Source organism: Brassica napus, chromosome C6 (assembly GCF_020379485.1).
Source record: "Brassica napus cultivar Da-Ae chromosome C6, Da-Ae, whole genome shotgun sequence".
In the NCBI taxonomy this organism is placed as follows: Eukaryota; Viridiplantae; Streptophyta; class Magnoliopsida; order Brassicales; family Brassicaceae; genus Brassica; species Brassica napus.
In genome coordinates this window covers 34,405,012-34,420,995 of record NC_063449.1, presented here as the reverse complement: position 1 = coordinate 34,420,995, position 15,984 = coordinate 34,405,012, and the positions used below count along the sequence as shown (strand labels likewise).

Here is a 15,984-nt window from a genome sequence, read left to right as displayed (position 1 = left end):
AGACCTCGATGTTAAAGTCTTTGAATGTAGTCTCAGTATATACAGATGGGTGAAGAAATATAGGTTAAGCTGTATTTATGGCGAGGATATATGTATCACCGATATTTGCTCATTTCTGTTTTTGACGAAATCATATATATTGTAATATATGTTATTCAAAATTAGATACTATTGATCTTGTTCACGGGAAATGTTCGCTCAAATTATGGAAGTTCTATTTAATTGGTTAAAACTTTTTAGGATATCTTGCTATTCAGTCATAGATATTTCCTAAATATCTTCATCATAAATCGTTAGGGTATATACTATTTTGTTCCTATTGATGCTTTTACGTGGGGAGAAGGTATTCATCGATCAGTTACAGTGAATAAGATCTTATACGATAAGAATGAGATATTTAAGGTAACTATTTTTTTCAAAATTCAAATCGATGGGTTATAGAATAAATGGATTTCGATGGGCTTTAGAAAAACGGGCAGACGCAACAATTTAAACAAACCCTGTTTCCAAACAGATTTATATTTTAAACTACTAATCAAGTTTCCAAACAATCTCATTTTGTACTCCAGTTTTAATAAGATAGATAGATATCTTTATGCCCGTAGACATAACTAATTCGGTAAAACATCCTAAATTTTTGTGTCATTTACTTTGCCGCATTTGTTATATGTTTTCCGTATTATCTTCTCTCATCAGTTATAAAAAAAGAAGCTGTAACTCTTTATTATTGGACGGAAACAAAAACAGTGAAACAAAGGGATAGTAATTCACTTGGAATTACTACCAAGTACCAACTATATCCGGTTATGATAGGAAAAAACAACACAGGTACGAGTGATGATTATTTTAAGCCCTAGTTAGAGATGGAATTAGTTCTAGAGAAGGCCAAGATCTCGACTTCAAATCTGATGGTATCCTTGACGAGGAAACCTTTGGATGGGTCTTTGATATCTGCGAGTGGTATAAGTGTGTCGACACCCCATCCATTTTCTTTTGCATTGGGCCATCCATCCACTGTTGGGAAAACTCAAAAGTTAGTGTAACATCTTTCAAATAAGCCTAATAAGTTTTATTTTCGTCACTAACCTTGTTTCTCCACATTTTTGGATGGGGTCTGGTTAATAACTCTAAACTTGGCTTTCACGTAACCCTTTTCGTTTGACGCACTCAACAAATAGAGTGACAATGAATTACCAGTTGCAGACCCAGCTCCATTTGGATATACTTTCAATACCCTACACATACATCATATAAGTTAATACATTATTTATATATACACACTCACACACAATATATATATATATATATATCTTTGTAGAGACTCACCAGTTTCTTCCTCCGGAAGAAAACGTATCAGAAGTGTAAGAGACTTTATCTTGGTAAGAGAAGTTGGTGATTCTCCAATCAAGAACAGGGTCACGAATGTTTTCTTCATAAGCGACATCTTCCCATGTGGCAGACGGTTTAGAAACCACGATGTCAACACCAAACACACTCTGTCCGCCGTTGAAAATGAATCCATATGCCGGATTTTGGTAGTACCCGATCTCAAGAAAGGTTAGCATTCCGTACTCTTGTTTAAACAAATGAAATCTCTGTGCCTCAGTCGCTGCAAACCGATCAAAACTAGTTACTTAAGTCTCAAGAGAACCACAAAAGATTACAACAAATACACTTCTCTCTAGGTTAGCTAGTACCATGGAGCTCATGGTATGTGTCTGTAGTGCTTTTATAGGTGAGGAATTTGATCCATGCATACACTTCGTTTTGAGTAGCGATGAAACTTGAGTTATCGATTTTTACGTAAAGGGAAACGTATCCACCCGAACCCACTGGCTTGTTCACATTTGGGTAGATTAGGAACGTCCTATAAGCATATTAAGTATAACGGGTCAAATACATATATAGCTATAACATATATATATATATATATATATATATATTAGATTTTGACGAGATTTACAGCAATATGTTAAAAACTTAAAATGTTACACATCTTAAGTGTGGAAATGACTCTACACTGATATACATATATATAATATGGCTCACAAGGAGATAAGTGATTGTCCCATGTTCTTTGTAAATAGATTGAAAATAATCCACACTAAAACTCAAAATGCTAAAAAATAGATTGAAAATAATCTAATATATATTATTAAAAATTTACAAAAAACATTAGTCATAAAAATTTTAAATAAAAAAAATTAACAAAACCTTTAATCTTAAGAGTCTAAATTCTGTATGTTAAGGTCCAGAAAAATATTAAATTAGGGCTGTATGTACGTACCAATTGTATCCACCGGCTGAGAACGGACGTGACTCGTACTTGTCACCGTTGCCTGCGACCAGTTTGGACATAGTGGCAAATGACTCGAACTTCACACAGTACGAATTTGGAGGACGAGTTCTCGTCTCTTCCCTTACTGTTGTCGAGAGCTTCTGGTGATTCCGGGCAGGAATAGAGACAGAGCTCCTGAGGTTACAGGGAAGTATCCCCACGTCCAACAATCCTTGTTCCATTACTGCTTCTGTCTCCATTAAGTTTTGAAGGTTGTAATAAGGTTTTCCAAACCTTACTACTCCTACAACCAAAACCAAACAGAAGAAGCAAGAGACAAAGATTGAACCATAGTTGGTATTTTTCTTCTTTTCCTCGGCAAACATTTTTCTTTTCTTTTTTCAAGTGTATCTGTAACTGTTTCTGTGCTGTGTATATATAGACATATATTATTGTAATTAATCCATTAATATATGACACGAATTCACACGTTTGTAGTATTTTATGGCCAAATACTATCAAATCGTGTAAGATAGTGACACTTGTGTGATTCACGAGTTGTTGGAACGTACTCTCCTATTTTATTTTATTTTTTAAAAGTGGATATACTTTTAGATGCGGTTTACGCGCTGGCACGTATTCATATGATACTATTAACACCAAAAGAACGTTCTTACCACCCAACTGGCAACTACCCAAGTTCAAAAACTGATGAGTCACCCATTTATGGGATCAAGATCTTTACGCAGTAATCAATACCAAAAAGTTGAGACCACTCATATTCAAACACAAAGAAACTGCTCGATCGACAACTGATTAACAAGGCTCAGAGTTTCAGAGAATCGAACCCAATAAGATCTTCTAGGATGACGCAGACTTGTCTTCTTTTGGCTTGATCACATCACCCTCACCGTATCCTTCATCGTCATCCTCGCCGTAAAACTGTCGCCATCTCCATCTCCATTACTAATCCTTTAGTTTGGGCTTACTAACCGGTACTCAACATGATTGGGCTTCTAGAATTAGGTTTTTTATGTGATTCAAACTGGGCTAGGCCCTGTAAACATTTTGGTTTTTTTCTATTTAATATTCCCTCCGTTTCCGAAAGTAAAATTTTCTAGAGTTTATTCTTGCTACACAAAAATAGATTTTCTATATTTTTAAGGTACTTTGTATATTTTTAAGAAACATTAATTATGAATATTTGAATTGATTAAATTTTATTAGTGGATAGTTATTGGAAAGTGTATTGAAAAGTAAATCTATAATGTTAAAGGGATTAAGCTCTTGATTTTTCCAATTAATTACAAAATTTTTTATTAATTTTTTCAGTGACTTTTTCGATAATAAACCTGATTTTGTCGGTCAAAACAATAAACTAGATTTGTAAGGACAGTGAGCTTGAACCTATTAAGATAAAATATGATATATGTTTCATTTTCTTTCTGGTTGAATTGGTTTTTGCGACCCAAATTGATCATTTTTTCATGTGATTTTAAAATCAAGTAATAGTGCGTCTCATTTTAATTCTTTTCAGCAAATTAAAATATTTGAAAATATAAAATAGAGACATTATAATTTTTCATAATATAAACATTACAGATTATATTTTTAATAAAAACTATAACATTTTTTCTGAATATAGTAACTTTATGTTATTAAAATTATTTGTTATTCTTTGCTATATTATTTATACCTTAAATAAATAGATATGTAAGTAAAATAATTTTCTAAATATTTCTCCCATTTTATTATATTGGTGATTCACAATATGATGATTTTTTATTTTACCTCAATTATTTGAAATGATTTAAAACATAAATGTAACCAGAACCGAAAAATTCGAAATTTTTATATATCCATACCACATAAAATATCAAAATATTCAATCACTTTAACCAAAACTCAACTTCATATATAACCAAAATTGTTCATATATTTGTAAACCAAAAACTACAACCAAACTGAAATCGAAAACCAATAAAAGCAAATTAGAGTCGAACGAAAACCGAAAATGTTTATAGCGAAATAAATTAGTTAACAAATAGTTATATCAATAAATTTTTCAACAAATATACTTCCACGCTTTCAAAACGCGGATCAAAATCTAGTTGTAGATTAAATTGTAAACATTTATTATATTCTTAATAGACGTGAAAACTCTAGAAATATGCTTACTAATCACTATGTAACAAACACCAATGACTATATAATATACTCTTATTCTTCAGTAAAGCTTAAGGAAAAAATATAATTACTGTGAACAGAGAATAATGTTCCAGACACATAGTAAGTCATAAAAAGCATTTCCCTAATAACTATCTTAAAATTGTATATTTGTTACCCTTGATAAAACAAAATTAGGAGTCAGTGGACAAAATCATCAACCAAAGGATTAAGGTCAATAATACCCCGAGTCCAACAAAATATGCAAATAGGAACATCTCCAACTCATCTATGTATTTATTTAGTTCAACGCACTTTTATTTTTTTCTATAAAATAGAGAATTGTTATTTCTTCAACCCACTTTTATTTTTTCAATCCATCTTTATTCTTCTACTTATAGAGAAATTATAACAATTCATTAATTTACTCTATAATTAGAGATTAATATTTAAAGAAATTTATTGGAGTAAACTCTAATTTTACTGTAGAGTTCTTCTATTTTAGAAGCAAAAATAACAAAATATGTTAGAGATATCTAAGAGAATTGTTTACAAAGAAAATATTGCTGCATAATGATATCGCATTGAGGAGATAAGCTGCAGTGCCACCTGTTGGTGGTTTTGTCTTTTTTGTCTTTTGGTAGTTTCTCTATTATCTTTTTCACCTTTTCTCTGAGAATTAGATGCCTTAATATTGTTCAAATTGATAGGGTTCTATATATCTTACATCAACATTTTTTTTTTTGAAACACAAAAGAACACTATTGTTTAAAAGTTAGAAAAAAAAGAGAGAAAAATGGTTATGTAAGAGCACGATTATCGGCGTCTCTTATGTGAGTATTTAGGTATAATTCTGATTAAAAATAAAAGGAAAAAATGATTTACCTTAAGCGACGTCTCCTAATTAAGCGTCACAAGAGACGGTTCTTCTTGGACACGCGTCACTTGATGGAGGAAAGGGAGGAAAAACCGAGGGCTGGGCATCGACTCCCCATGATGCGGAATCGAAACGGAAGGCTTCTCATGGCAATGGTTCATGTATCTCCCGTACGCAGACGACGGCGAGTTCGACGGGGAAGGCGTAACGGAGAACGGAGATTTCAAAGATCGATCGCTGCTTGAAGATGACGGCGATCCCTGTCTATGAGGAGATAGAACGGCTCGGATCTTGGCTCCGGAGACGCGATCGTACCTTTATCAAATCGTACAATGGAGATTCCCTGGTAGGGAAGAAGTACGAATGCTTGTCTCTATTGATCTATTCTACTGAGCTCCCTTTATCTCATAATGTAAATGTTCTATATGTTTTGATACTCTCTTTCAGGGTGAGAATCTAGTTGTGGCTGTTGATGACGATGGGTTGTTCACTGAGAGAATTACCCATTTCAGTGCCGGTATGTCAAAGATGCAGACAAGGATATAATTGAAGCCGTGAAGGTAATTATTGATGCCTAACTTCTAACAGGCCTGGATGATTTTTCAAGTGTCTGAGGATCTATGTGCATTTTGGACCATTGGATTGTTAATTCTAGGCGGCTTCTTATTGTCAAATAATATTTCTTGTTATCTCAGGCCAAAGGCAGGCTTGTTAAACCGGGGAGCTTTGTTCACTCATATCCATTTTGCTGGCGATCAGACACTCCTCTCATATATAGAGCCGTTCCCAGTTGGTATGCTTCTTGCTTAATATGAGCTTGAGCTAAGGTCTTAGTTGTTGCATCATTCAGTGCTATTCCAGTGAGGCACTTTATCTTGATTTCCATGTTTTCATTTCCATACTGTATTTATTTCAGTAAGTAGTGAACATCAGATTTGTATGGCACGTAGAATTAGCAAAGATCATATGGAGCTTGTTGTTTCATTCTTTTGCGTTGTTAGGAGGCTGAAGTTTGTTTGTGTTTGTCCTGTTAGGTTTGTGCAAGTGGAGCTGTTGAAGGAGCAGTTGCTAGAAAACAATAAACAGACACACTGGATACCTGATTATGTGAAGGTCAGTGAAGAAAGATCAATGATCTATATATATTACAAGTATAGCAGTTTTAGAGAATGACGTGAATACATTTTTCATGATACCTTCTTCTTGATTGACCTGCAACTCATTTGTATCTTTGGCTCTCAATTTGTTCTTCTTGTGACACCTTAAGAAGAATCATCTCATGGAGTAACATGTTCATCTCATTAAACAATGTTTAAGTTTTGTTTTTAATAACCTCTAAATAAGAGACTCCCATTGAAGCACAAAAATGTTGGTGTCTTTTAATTAGGTCTCTTAAGCAACATTTAATACTTTAAAATTATTAAGAGACCTAAAATAGGTATTTGGGTTAATGATGCTCTAAGATACATAAAACACCAGTTCCCTCTCATACCATCTCTTCAAGCTACATATGTTGATGTTGCTTTCTCCCTCTCCTTGTGGGCTTTTCTTTAATCATTTATATATCGAACCCTATCAAGTTTAAGTGTTTATAGTGTGATATTTTTATTCTGGATTGATCAAGTTTGACAAAGTAAAAAAGCGCGGATTAATTATTACTGCACAGATACATAAACAGTGAACCATAGTGATAGTGATTCACATTCCCTTGGTCACCCACGGAACTACATCCGTCCGGTTATTAAAGGAAAAACAACAAACGTACAAGTGATGATGATTTTGGGATTATCTTAAGCGCTTAGTTATAGATAGAGTCGACTCAAGTGAAAGTCATGATCTCGACTTCAAATTTGATGGTATCGTTGACGAGGAAACCTTTGGACGGGTCTTGGACATCTGCAAAAGATATCAGTTTGTCGACACCCCATCCATTTTGTTCGGCATTGGGCCATCCCTCCACTATAGGAACAAATCAAAAGTTAGTATAACATCTTTCAAATAAGCTTAATTAGGTTTTTTGACTAAAAAAAAAGAAGCTAATTAGGCTTTTGTTTTCCGGCATAAGCCTTATTAACCTTGTTTCTCCACATTGTTGGAACGGATCTGGTCAATAACTCTAAACTTGGCTTTCACGTAACCCTTTTTGTTTGACGCACTCAACAAATAAATTGACAACGAATTACCCTTTCCAGTCCCAACTCCATTTGGATAAACTTTCAGTACCCTACACACATCATATAAAATTAATACATACTGTATATCTATATACATACATATGTAAATATATATGTGGAGAGCGTCACCAGTTTCTTCCTCCGGAAGAAAACGAGTTAGAAGTGTAATAAGAGTCATGCTCGCCGCTACTGAAGTTGTCGATTCTCCAGCCAATAACAGGGCCAGGAATGTTTTCTTCATAAGAGACATCCTCCCATATAGGGGGATTAGAAACCACGATGTCAACGCCAAACACACTCTGCCCGCCGTTGAAAATGAATCCATGAACCGGAGTTTGGTAATACCCAATCTCAAGAAAGTTTAGCATTCCATACTCTTGTTTAAACAAGTGAAACCTCTGCGCGTCAGTCACTACAAACCGGACAAAACTATAGTCACTTAGTCTGAAGAAACCACAAAAGATTAAAACAATATACCTAACTGTCTCTCTAATATATATATATATATTAGTTATTACCATAGAACTCATGGTACGTGTCCGTAGTGCTTTTATAGGTGAGGAATCTGATCCATGCATACACTTCGTTCTGATTCTCGATGAAGCTTGAGTTATCGATTTTAACGTATAGCGAAACGTATCCACCCGAGCCCACTGGCTTGTCCGCATTTGGGTAGACTAAGAACGTCCTTAAAACATATTAAGAAAACGGTTCACATTATATATTAGCTAAAACATGTACCAATTAGATTTTGACGAGATTTAAAGCAATGTGTTAATATAGGATCTATACGGACTTGTCAACTTATAAACTATACCCAACGTACCAATTGTATCCACCGGCTGAGAAAGGATGTGACTCGTACTTGTCACCGTTGTCTTTGACCAGTTTAGACATTGTGTCAAATGACTCGAACTTCACACAGTACGTAACTGGAGGACGAGTTCTCGTCTCTTCCCTTATTGTTGCCGAGAGCTTCTTGTGATCCCGAGCAGGAATAGAGACAGAGCTCCTAATGTTACAAGGAAGTATCCCCACGTCCAATAATCCTTCTTCTATTGCTGCTTCTGTCTCCACTAGGTTTTGAAAGTTGTAGTAAGGTTTTGCAAATCTTACTACTTCCACAACGAAAACAAGACAAAAGAAGCAGTAGACAAACATTGTTCCATAGTTTGTATTTTTTTTCTTTTCTTCGGTAAACATTTTGTTTTCTTTTTCAAGTGTACCTGTAACGGTTTCTGTGTTGCTATTTATAGACATGGATTATTGTACTGGCCCATTAAAATATTTGTCAGAACACGTTTCTAGTATGTTATTGCCAAATTATATCAAATCTTATCTGATAGTGATACTTACGTATTCACGAGGGCTGTTGGCACGTTCTCATTTCTCAAGGTTGGATCCACTTTTACAGGCGGTTTTGGGGCGCGTATTTATATATGACCGAGATTTATTATTACTATTTCCTTCATTTCATATAAGATATCAGGTGTTGTTTTACATTTTTTATACAAATATTTGACAAAGTTTCAATCTTATTTGGGGGAATTTGTGTGAACTACTTCCCTACAATAAGTATAAAGAATATAGCACCTATAGTTGGAAACTGAAGTCAATAACTAAAATGTTTTTTTTTTTAATTTCATTTTGACCTCTCTTTTTTTTTTATTAATCAAGGATGTGTGGCGGACAGTCGACAGAGATCAAACCTACTAATCCCTGAGAGCCTACCCCCCGATAGCAGATAAGCTTGATTGTTTTACGTAGGAGTTAGAAATCCATGCTACCTAGCCACATCAAGGACCTAGTAGTTTTGCACTGGACAAAAATTGATATCTGACATGCACCAACATGGCGACTATTCATCCAGTGGAAACCACGACATGGTTAAAGGTTACATTCATTTTTTCCTTCTTAATACCATCTTGTTATTATTCTACTTTCTTTCTATAGTATAGATACATAATATTCTACTATAAAATATAGTATACCATAAATTATCATCACTTGGCTAGTCTGAGCTTGGGTTTCGTCCCAAGTGATATACATGGTGGATCATAACAGATGATCGGTTCACCCCTTGGCATTAGTCGGAAGGTATTCCAAACCCGAGTCATGCAGTTTGGCAGCCAGTCCACTCTGTAGCACTAAGTGTGTTCCTTCCGAGGCCAACCGGATCAGCCGATAGGATTTATCAAAAATATATTGATATTTTAAAATAAAATAAAATTAGACTAGTGAATGAAAATTATGTGTAGAAACACTTATAGTTAATAAATATTAATTTAAATGACTGAATATATAGTAAGTTTTTAGAATTTATTTTTCTTAAAAAATAGAACTAACAAAAATCAGTATACAAGTTAAATAAAATCAACAAGGAAAAAGTAAAAAGATTCATGAGCAAATGATACACATATATACAATGATAGTATATTCTATATAGCATGTCGAAACAAATTTAAAATTATTTATCTATATTTTTCTAAAAAAAGTGTTTAATTTTAAAAATTCAAATCATACTATATACTAAAGATGATACTTTTCCTTATGTTAATTTTTTATATTTTCTTTACTTTTTTCCCTTAAAATCTTGTTTGTTTAAGGGAAAAAAGTAAAGAAAATGTAAAAAATTAACATAAGGACAATATACCATATATTGTAGAATTGATGGAGCAGATTTTTTTGGTCAGTTAGTTAGTTATATTGGTTTTGTTTGATATACAATCCAATTTCCCTTATTTTTATTTCTTAGTTCATTAATTTACAAAACCAAACAAAATAAAATATCTATGAAAACAAAATAGAACATTTAATAATTTTAAAATATATATAAAGGGTGTGATATTAACTAAAAGCAATTTGGTTCACCTTTCAAACTCTGTTGTCTAGTTTAATATGTGCAACATTTGCAGTCTGATTGATAGGAACTTTGACATAAGGAAGCTCGAACTCCTTTTGTTTATTGAACATAAGCAAAACAGTGAACCTGAGTAAAGGTAATTAACCTGGCCACTCTGGAATTACATAGCGGAGATCTCCGGTTTAAAATGAAAAACAACAAAAGAGTGATTATTTTACCGAAAAAAAAAAAAAAAGAGTGATTGTGGAATCACTTTAACTCTAACTCGAGAGAAAGTCAGCTTCAGAGAAGGACAGAATCTCGGCTTCAAATGTTATGGTGTCGTTGGCAGGGGCGGATCTAGAACTGAATTTAATTGGGGGGGCACATAACATTTTTCACTATATTTTATAATTCAATAGGGTGCATTGTCATTGATTAAGCTTAATTACTCAAAGAAATTGAAAAATTAGATGGGGGCGCATGCCCCCGTATGGCTGTTACTACGTCCGCCACCGTTGGCAAGGAAACCTTTGGCTGCGTCTTTGATATCTTCGACTGGTATAACTTCTCAAAACTCCATCCGTTTTCTCAGTTGCATTGTGTAACGGCCCGGTTCGTGGCCCTAAATTTTTCATAAAAGAATGGGCTTCTCTACGGCACATTTGACAAAAACTTACGGTTCCCTTCACCCTTTCCTATAAAAAGAGTTGCAGCCCCTTCTTTTGTCTCATTCAGAAACTGAAGCGAAGCTCTGCAGAAAATTCCCGGAGACCGAAAACCCTAGCCGTCGAGCTCTCTCTCTCCCTTGCGCCGTCTCTCTCTTCTCTCTCCTCTCTCCCTCCTCCTCGCTGGGGCCGTGTGGTGGTGCTGGTGGTTGTTGCAGCCGATTGGTGGTGGTGGGCAGATCTCGCAGCTCTCTTGTTTCCTTGTTCCAGATCTGTTCAGATTTCCTCTCCCTTGTCTCTTGTTTCCAGATCCAGATCCAGATCTAGGTTAAGGTGGAGTGTCTTGAACCCAACTTTCTCTCATGATTATGTATACTCCTTTATGTTGGAGTTAGGATTGAGTAGTCCATGTTTGAGAGCTAGGTTGATAGAACATGTTATTGTTAAGATGATAGATGAATGGATCATGATGCATAAGAACACTCATACTGATAAATAGGACTTAATGAACTGGTTTATGTTGTTGTGATGATGATTGGTTGATGAATGATGCTTGTATGATTGGATGTGTAGTCCCATGGGTTGATTGTGAATAAAGCTAGGATACTAGAAGAAGCGAATGCTAAGATGATTGATGAGTATTGATTGTTAATGTTATTGTAATTAGAACTTGAGTGCGATGTGTATTGTGTGAGACACCGATAACGGGTGGCGTCTAGTGAACGTGTATGAGTAAGAGTCTAAGTGAATGTGAAAATGAAAGAGAATGAGAATGAGAAGGTGAATGAGAAGGTGAACGTGTCAATGAACCTGTTTGAAGTCCTGTTTGGGCCACCGAGAACGGGTGGGCATCTAGAGTCTAGGTTATATAAGCCGCGGGGTAATAACTCTACGCTAGGCACCTATAGGAACCGTGGGGTACTGTCCCGTTGGGGCACCCACAGGAAATATGAGGTAGTGGTCTAGCGAGAGCTAGCTACGGGGAAAGAAAGAAGAGCCAGCCGCGAGAGGCGAGATATAAACAGTGTGCCAACCGCGAGAGGCGGGATATAAAAATGTTTGGGTGTTAAAGGTGACATAAGGTGGAGTCAGTCTTGTATGTCGAGTCGGTTAAGTCTATGGTTTGATGTGTGGGGCAATGAGTGAGAACATTGTACTGGTTGATCGTTAGGTTGCTAGAAATGTAGAGAATTGTGAATGATTGGTAATGATGATCGTATGAAATGTTAAGTTGCATAACTGATTGTAGTGGCTAGTCAGTCCTAATTCCCGCATAGAGTAGTATAGAGTGTCATGCGGGCAGGCTGGTCTAGAGTCACTTCACTAAGTAACTTGTTGCTCATCCCTCCCTTCCATTTCCCTGTGCGCGGGACTGTAAGTAGAAGTATATGGGTGTGGGTGTGACGGTATTTCAAAAAAGGTTATGCGTCCGTCGACTCTTGGGACCAGTAACGGGACACGTAGGGTTGTCTAAATGAGTAGACATGTGTCCATAACGCCATTTCGGAAACTCCGGTCGGGGGCCGGAGGGTCGGGCCGTTACAGTTGGTATCAGAGCGGGGGTTAAGATCCCTTAGTTTTGTCCTAAGGGATCGGCATTTCCGACGTTTCAAAAAAAAAAAAACTTGTTTTCATTAAAAGAAAAGAGTTTGTGAAAGTTTTGATTCTTCTAAAAGTTGTGAAACGATTTCAAAACCACCCACTATATATATACTTCTATTATGGTTCTTATCGGATCCTTACCTGCAGGATGACTTCGCCAGCCAGTGATGATCATGGAGTTGGTCGTGAGTACCAAGTACCATCGTGGTTGGACCCGATCTACAAGCAGACCCAATGTACCACAATGGGAAGGGTGAGACCTCGTCGGGGACACCCATTCCTGAAGTTCCATCCCCAAAAAAAGGAGTTTGAATGGTTGGGAGATCAGCCACGTAAGATCTTTATGTGCCGAGCTGCGTCGACTAAGTATGAACCGGAAGTGACGTCAGTTAAGCGAAGACGGGGTCGTCCAAGGAAGGAAGCGCCGGCGCCTAGCACGGAGGGGCCCGTCGAGGAGCCACCAAGGCAGAAACGGGGACGTCTGCAAAAATCCTCGACCTCGAAGGAATCTACTGCCGAAGAAAGTTCGGAACCTTGTGGGTGTGATGTTTTAGTTCAGATGGTCCAGAAACCTCGCACGGTGAAGGATTACTTAGAGGATTTCCTGGATACAGCCAAGACGTGCAAAACGAAGCCTGCATTTAGTGGTGCCAATGCGGTTGGTTCTGGATCCGAGGCCCACCGTGTCTCTCCACATCACTGTGGCTAGTTGAGGCTTCATGACCATTTCATAGGAGTAGGGCACATGCTTTTCTATTGAATTTATTTTATTTATTGATTGTTGGATTTGGTGCTTCTTTCCCATTTCTTCAGGCACTCTGTGATTGTACAAATGCCTTGAGCTTCTTAAACTATTGTGGTCCTACTCTTTTTCATTTATGAAATTCTTTCATTGGTTTTTAAAGATCCCAAGCAAAGTCGTTCTCGCTTTGTGTGCCTCCCTTGTTTGTTATGTGATGGTGTGAGTCTATTTCGGTATCGAGTGTAAAGTTCAAAATTTTAGAGCCTTGGAATTCAGGGACGAATTCCGGTTAACGGGGGGAGAATTGTAACGGTCCGGTTCCTGGCCCTAAAATTTTCATAAAAGAATTGGTTTCTCTACAGTCCATTTGACAAAAACTTAGGGTTCCCTTCACCCTTTCCTATAAAAAGAGTTGCAGCCCCTTCTTTTGTCTCATTCAGAAACTGAAGCCAAGCTCTGCAGAGAATTCCCGGAGACCGAAAACCCTAGCCGTCGAGCTCTCTCTCTCCCCTGCGCCGTCTCTCTCTTCTCTCTCCTCTCTCCCTCGTCCTCGCCGGTGCCGTGTGGTGATGGTGGTTGTTGCAGCCGATTGGTGGTGGTGGTCAGATCTCGCAGCTCTCTTGTTTCCTTGTTCCAGATCTGTTCAGATCTCCTCTCCCTTGTCTCTTGTTTCCAGATCCGGATCCAGATCTAGGCTAAGGTGGAGTGTCTTGAATCCAACTTTCTCTCATGATTCTGTATACTCCTTTATGTTGGAGTTAGGATTGAGTAGTCCATGTTTGAGAGCTAGGTTGATAGAACATGTTATTGTTAGGATGATAGATGAATGGATCATGATGCATAAGAATGCTCATACTGATAAATGGGACTTAATGAACTGGTTTATGTTGTTGTGATGATGATTGGTTGATGAATGATGCTTGTATGATTGGATGTGTAGTCCCATGGGTTGATTTTGAATAAAGCTAGGATGCTAGAAGAATCGAATGCTAAGTTGATTGATGAGTACTGATTGTTAATGTTATTGTAAGTAGAACTTGAGTGTAATGTGTATTGTGTGAGACACCGATAACGGGTGGCGTCTAGTGAACGTGTATGAGAAAGAGTCTAAGTGAATGTGAAAGTGAAAGAGAATGAGAATGAGAAGGTGAACGTGTCAATGAACCTGTTTGAAGTCATGTTTGGGCCACCGAGAACGGGTGGGCGTCTAGAGTCTAGGTTATATAAGCCGTGGGTAATAACTCTACGCTAGGCACCTATAGGAACTGTGGGGGTAGTGTCCCGTTGGGGCACCCACATGAAATATGGGGTAGTGGTCTAGCGAGAGCTACCTACGGGGCAAGAAAGAAGAGCCAGCCGCGAGAGGCGGGATAAAAAAAGTGTGCCAACCGCGAGATGCGGGATATAAAAACGTTTGGGTGTTAAAGGTGTCATAAGGTGGAGTCAGTCTTGTATGTCGAGTCGGTTAAGTCTATGGTTTGATGTGTGGGGCAATGAGTGAGATCATTGTACTGGTTGATTGTTAGGTTGCTAGAAATGTAGAGAATTGTGACTGATTGGTAATGATGATGGTATGAAATGTTAAGTTGCATTAACTGATTGTAGTGGCTAGTCAGTCCTAATTCCCGCATAGAGTAGTATAGAGTGTCATGCGGGCAGGCTGGTCTAGAGTCACTTCACTGAGTAACTTGTTGCTCATCCCTCCCTTCCATTTCCCTGTGCGCAGGACTGTAAGTAGAAGTATATGGATGTGAGTGTGACGGTATTTCAAAGAAGGTTATGCGTCCGTTGACTCTTGAGACCAGTAACGGGACACGTAGGGTTGTCTAAATGAGTAGACACGTGTCCATAACGCATTTTCGATAACCCCGGTCGGGCGCCGGGGGATCGGGCCGTTACACATTGGGCCATCCTCCACTATACAAGATGACTGATAAATTGTTAACATGGCCGATTAAACATTTTATAGGGTCTAGGGAAAAATATTATCTTGTGCCTTAAATTTATGTTTGCTTACAACTGTTAATTCATTTTTAAAAATATGTAATATTTCGTATAAAATTTTTAAAAAGAAAAACATATACTAAATTATTTTGGGCTTTTTTAATGTTTTTCTTTTTTGAAAAATTGTATAAATTATGGGTCTAACTACCATTATAAGAACAATTGAAATGAGTAGGGGGAAAATGTAAAGTAATAAAATTATAGGAATGAAAATAAAGATTATTCCTTATTAATTTTATTGAGAAAAAAATTTGTTCTATATTCCTTTACAATAAAATGAATGATAAGGAATGAAAAACAAAAATTATTCTCTATAAATGGTAAAAAAGAGTAGGAATAGTAAAAAATGCATTATTACCTTTCATTTTTTGGTCATCAGTTAGACCTATATATGTAGGAGGAACATAACCGATCTTAGAGGGGAGCTGACGAAGCATATGCTTGCGGCTGACAAATATTGTCATCTTAAACGGCCACATTTGAACATAAAGTTCCTAGCATAGTGGTTCAAGATCGCGAGTTCGAGGTACTGCGGCCACATTTTTAAAATTGGCTTCTAGCCACAAAATTACTGGGACCGGCTCTGAGGAGGAACATCGGGTTGGTTCAGGGAGCTGTAGCACCACTTAGT

At 36.9% G+C, this 15,984-nt stretch overlaps 2 protein-coding genes and 1 long non-coding RNA gene across 4 annotated transcripts; 1 reads left to right on the top strand and 2 right to left on the bottom strand.

Moving 5' to 3' along the window:
- Window positions 1-696: 696 nt before the first annotated feature.
- LOC106402756 (probable inactive serine/threonine-protein kinase fnkC) lies at window positions 697-2,698 on the bottom strand. The gene is made up of 5 exons (XM_048760039.1): window positions 2,288-2,698; window positions 1,698-1,867; window positions 1,327-1,609; window positions 1,087-1,235; window positions 697-1,014 (listed from the first exon to the last, which is right to left on the bottom strand). Exons 1-5 carry the CDS (start codon window positions 2,662-2,664, stop codon window positions 854-856), a joined length of 1,140 nt encoding a protein of 379 aa, XP_048615996.1. The 5' UTR covers window positions 2,665-2,698; the 3' UTR covers window positions 697-853.
- A 244-nt stretch (window positions 2,699-2,942) lies between these two features.
- On the top strand, window positions 2,943-6,650 carry LOC111202435. 2 transcript variants are annotated; one of them, XR_002655419.2, is made up of 4 exons: window positions 2,943-5,667; window positions 5,769-5,881; window positions 6,017-6,114; window positions 6,356-6,650. It is a non-coding gene; the product is annotated as an uncharacterized LOC111202435 (long non-coding RNA). The 2 variants fall into 2 exon arrangements; XR_002655418.2 differs by having other exon boundaries at window positions 2,943-5,678.
- Window positions 6,651-6,897: 247 nt separating this feature from the next.
- LOC106446713 (probable inactive serine/threonine-protein kinase fnkC) lies at window positions 6,898-8,901 on the bottom strand. Its single transcript, XM_013888489.3, has 5 exons — window positions 8,322-8,901; window positions 8,014-8,183; window positions 7,625-7,907; window positions 7,397-7,545; window positions 6,898-7,280 (listed from the first exon to the last, which is right to left on the bottom strand). The coding sequence occupies exons 1-5, from the start codon at window positions 8,753-8,755 to the stop codon at window positions 7,141-7,143; spliced, it is 1,176 nt and encodes a 391-aa protein (XP_013743943.2). The 5' UTR covers window positions 8,756-8,901; the 3' UTR covers window positions 6,898-7,140.
- Between the last annotated feature and the right edge of the window lie 7,083 nt (window positions 8,902-15,984).

What these genes read in the sequence shown, in the direction of transcription:
- LOC106446713 (XM_013888489.3), bottom strand. Translation starts at nt 8,755, where the DNA reads ATGTCTATAAATAGCAACACAGAAACCGTTACAGGTACACTTGAAAAA. An exon ending in TCAGCCGGTGGATACAATTG is followed by an intron (nt 8,184 to 8,321) that starts GTACGTTGGGTA and finishes ATATGTTTTAAG; the next exon opens with GACGTTCTTAGTCTACCCAA. An exon ending in TCTTCCGGAGGAAGAAACTG is followed by an intron (nt 7,546 to 7,624) that starts GTGACGCTCTCC and finishes TGATGTGTGTAG; the next exon opens with GGTACTGAAAGTTTATCCAA.
- LOC106402756 (XM_048760039.1), bottom strand. Translation starts at nt 2,664, where the DNA reads ATGTTTGCCGAGGAAAAGAAGAAAAATACCAACTATGGTTCAATCTTT. An exon ending in CACATACCATGAGCTCCATG is followed by an intron (nt 1,610 to 1,697) that starts GTACTAGCTAAC and finishes ATCGGTTTGCAG; the next exon opens with CGACTGAGGCACAGAGATTT. An exon ending in TCTTCCGGAGGAAGAAACTG is followed by an intron (nt 1,236 to 1,326) that starts GTGAGTCTCTAC and finishes ATGTATGTGTAG; the next exon opens with GGTATTGAAAGTATATCCAA.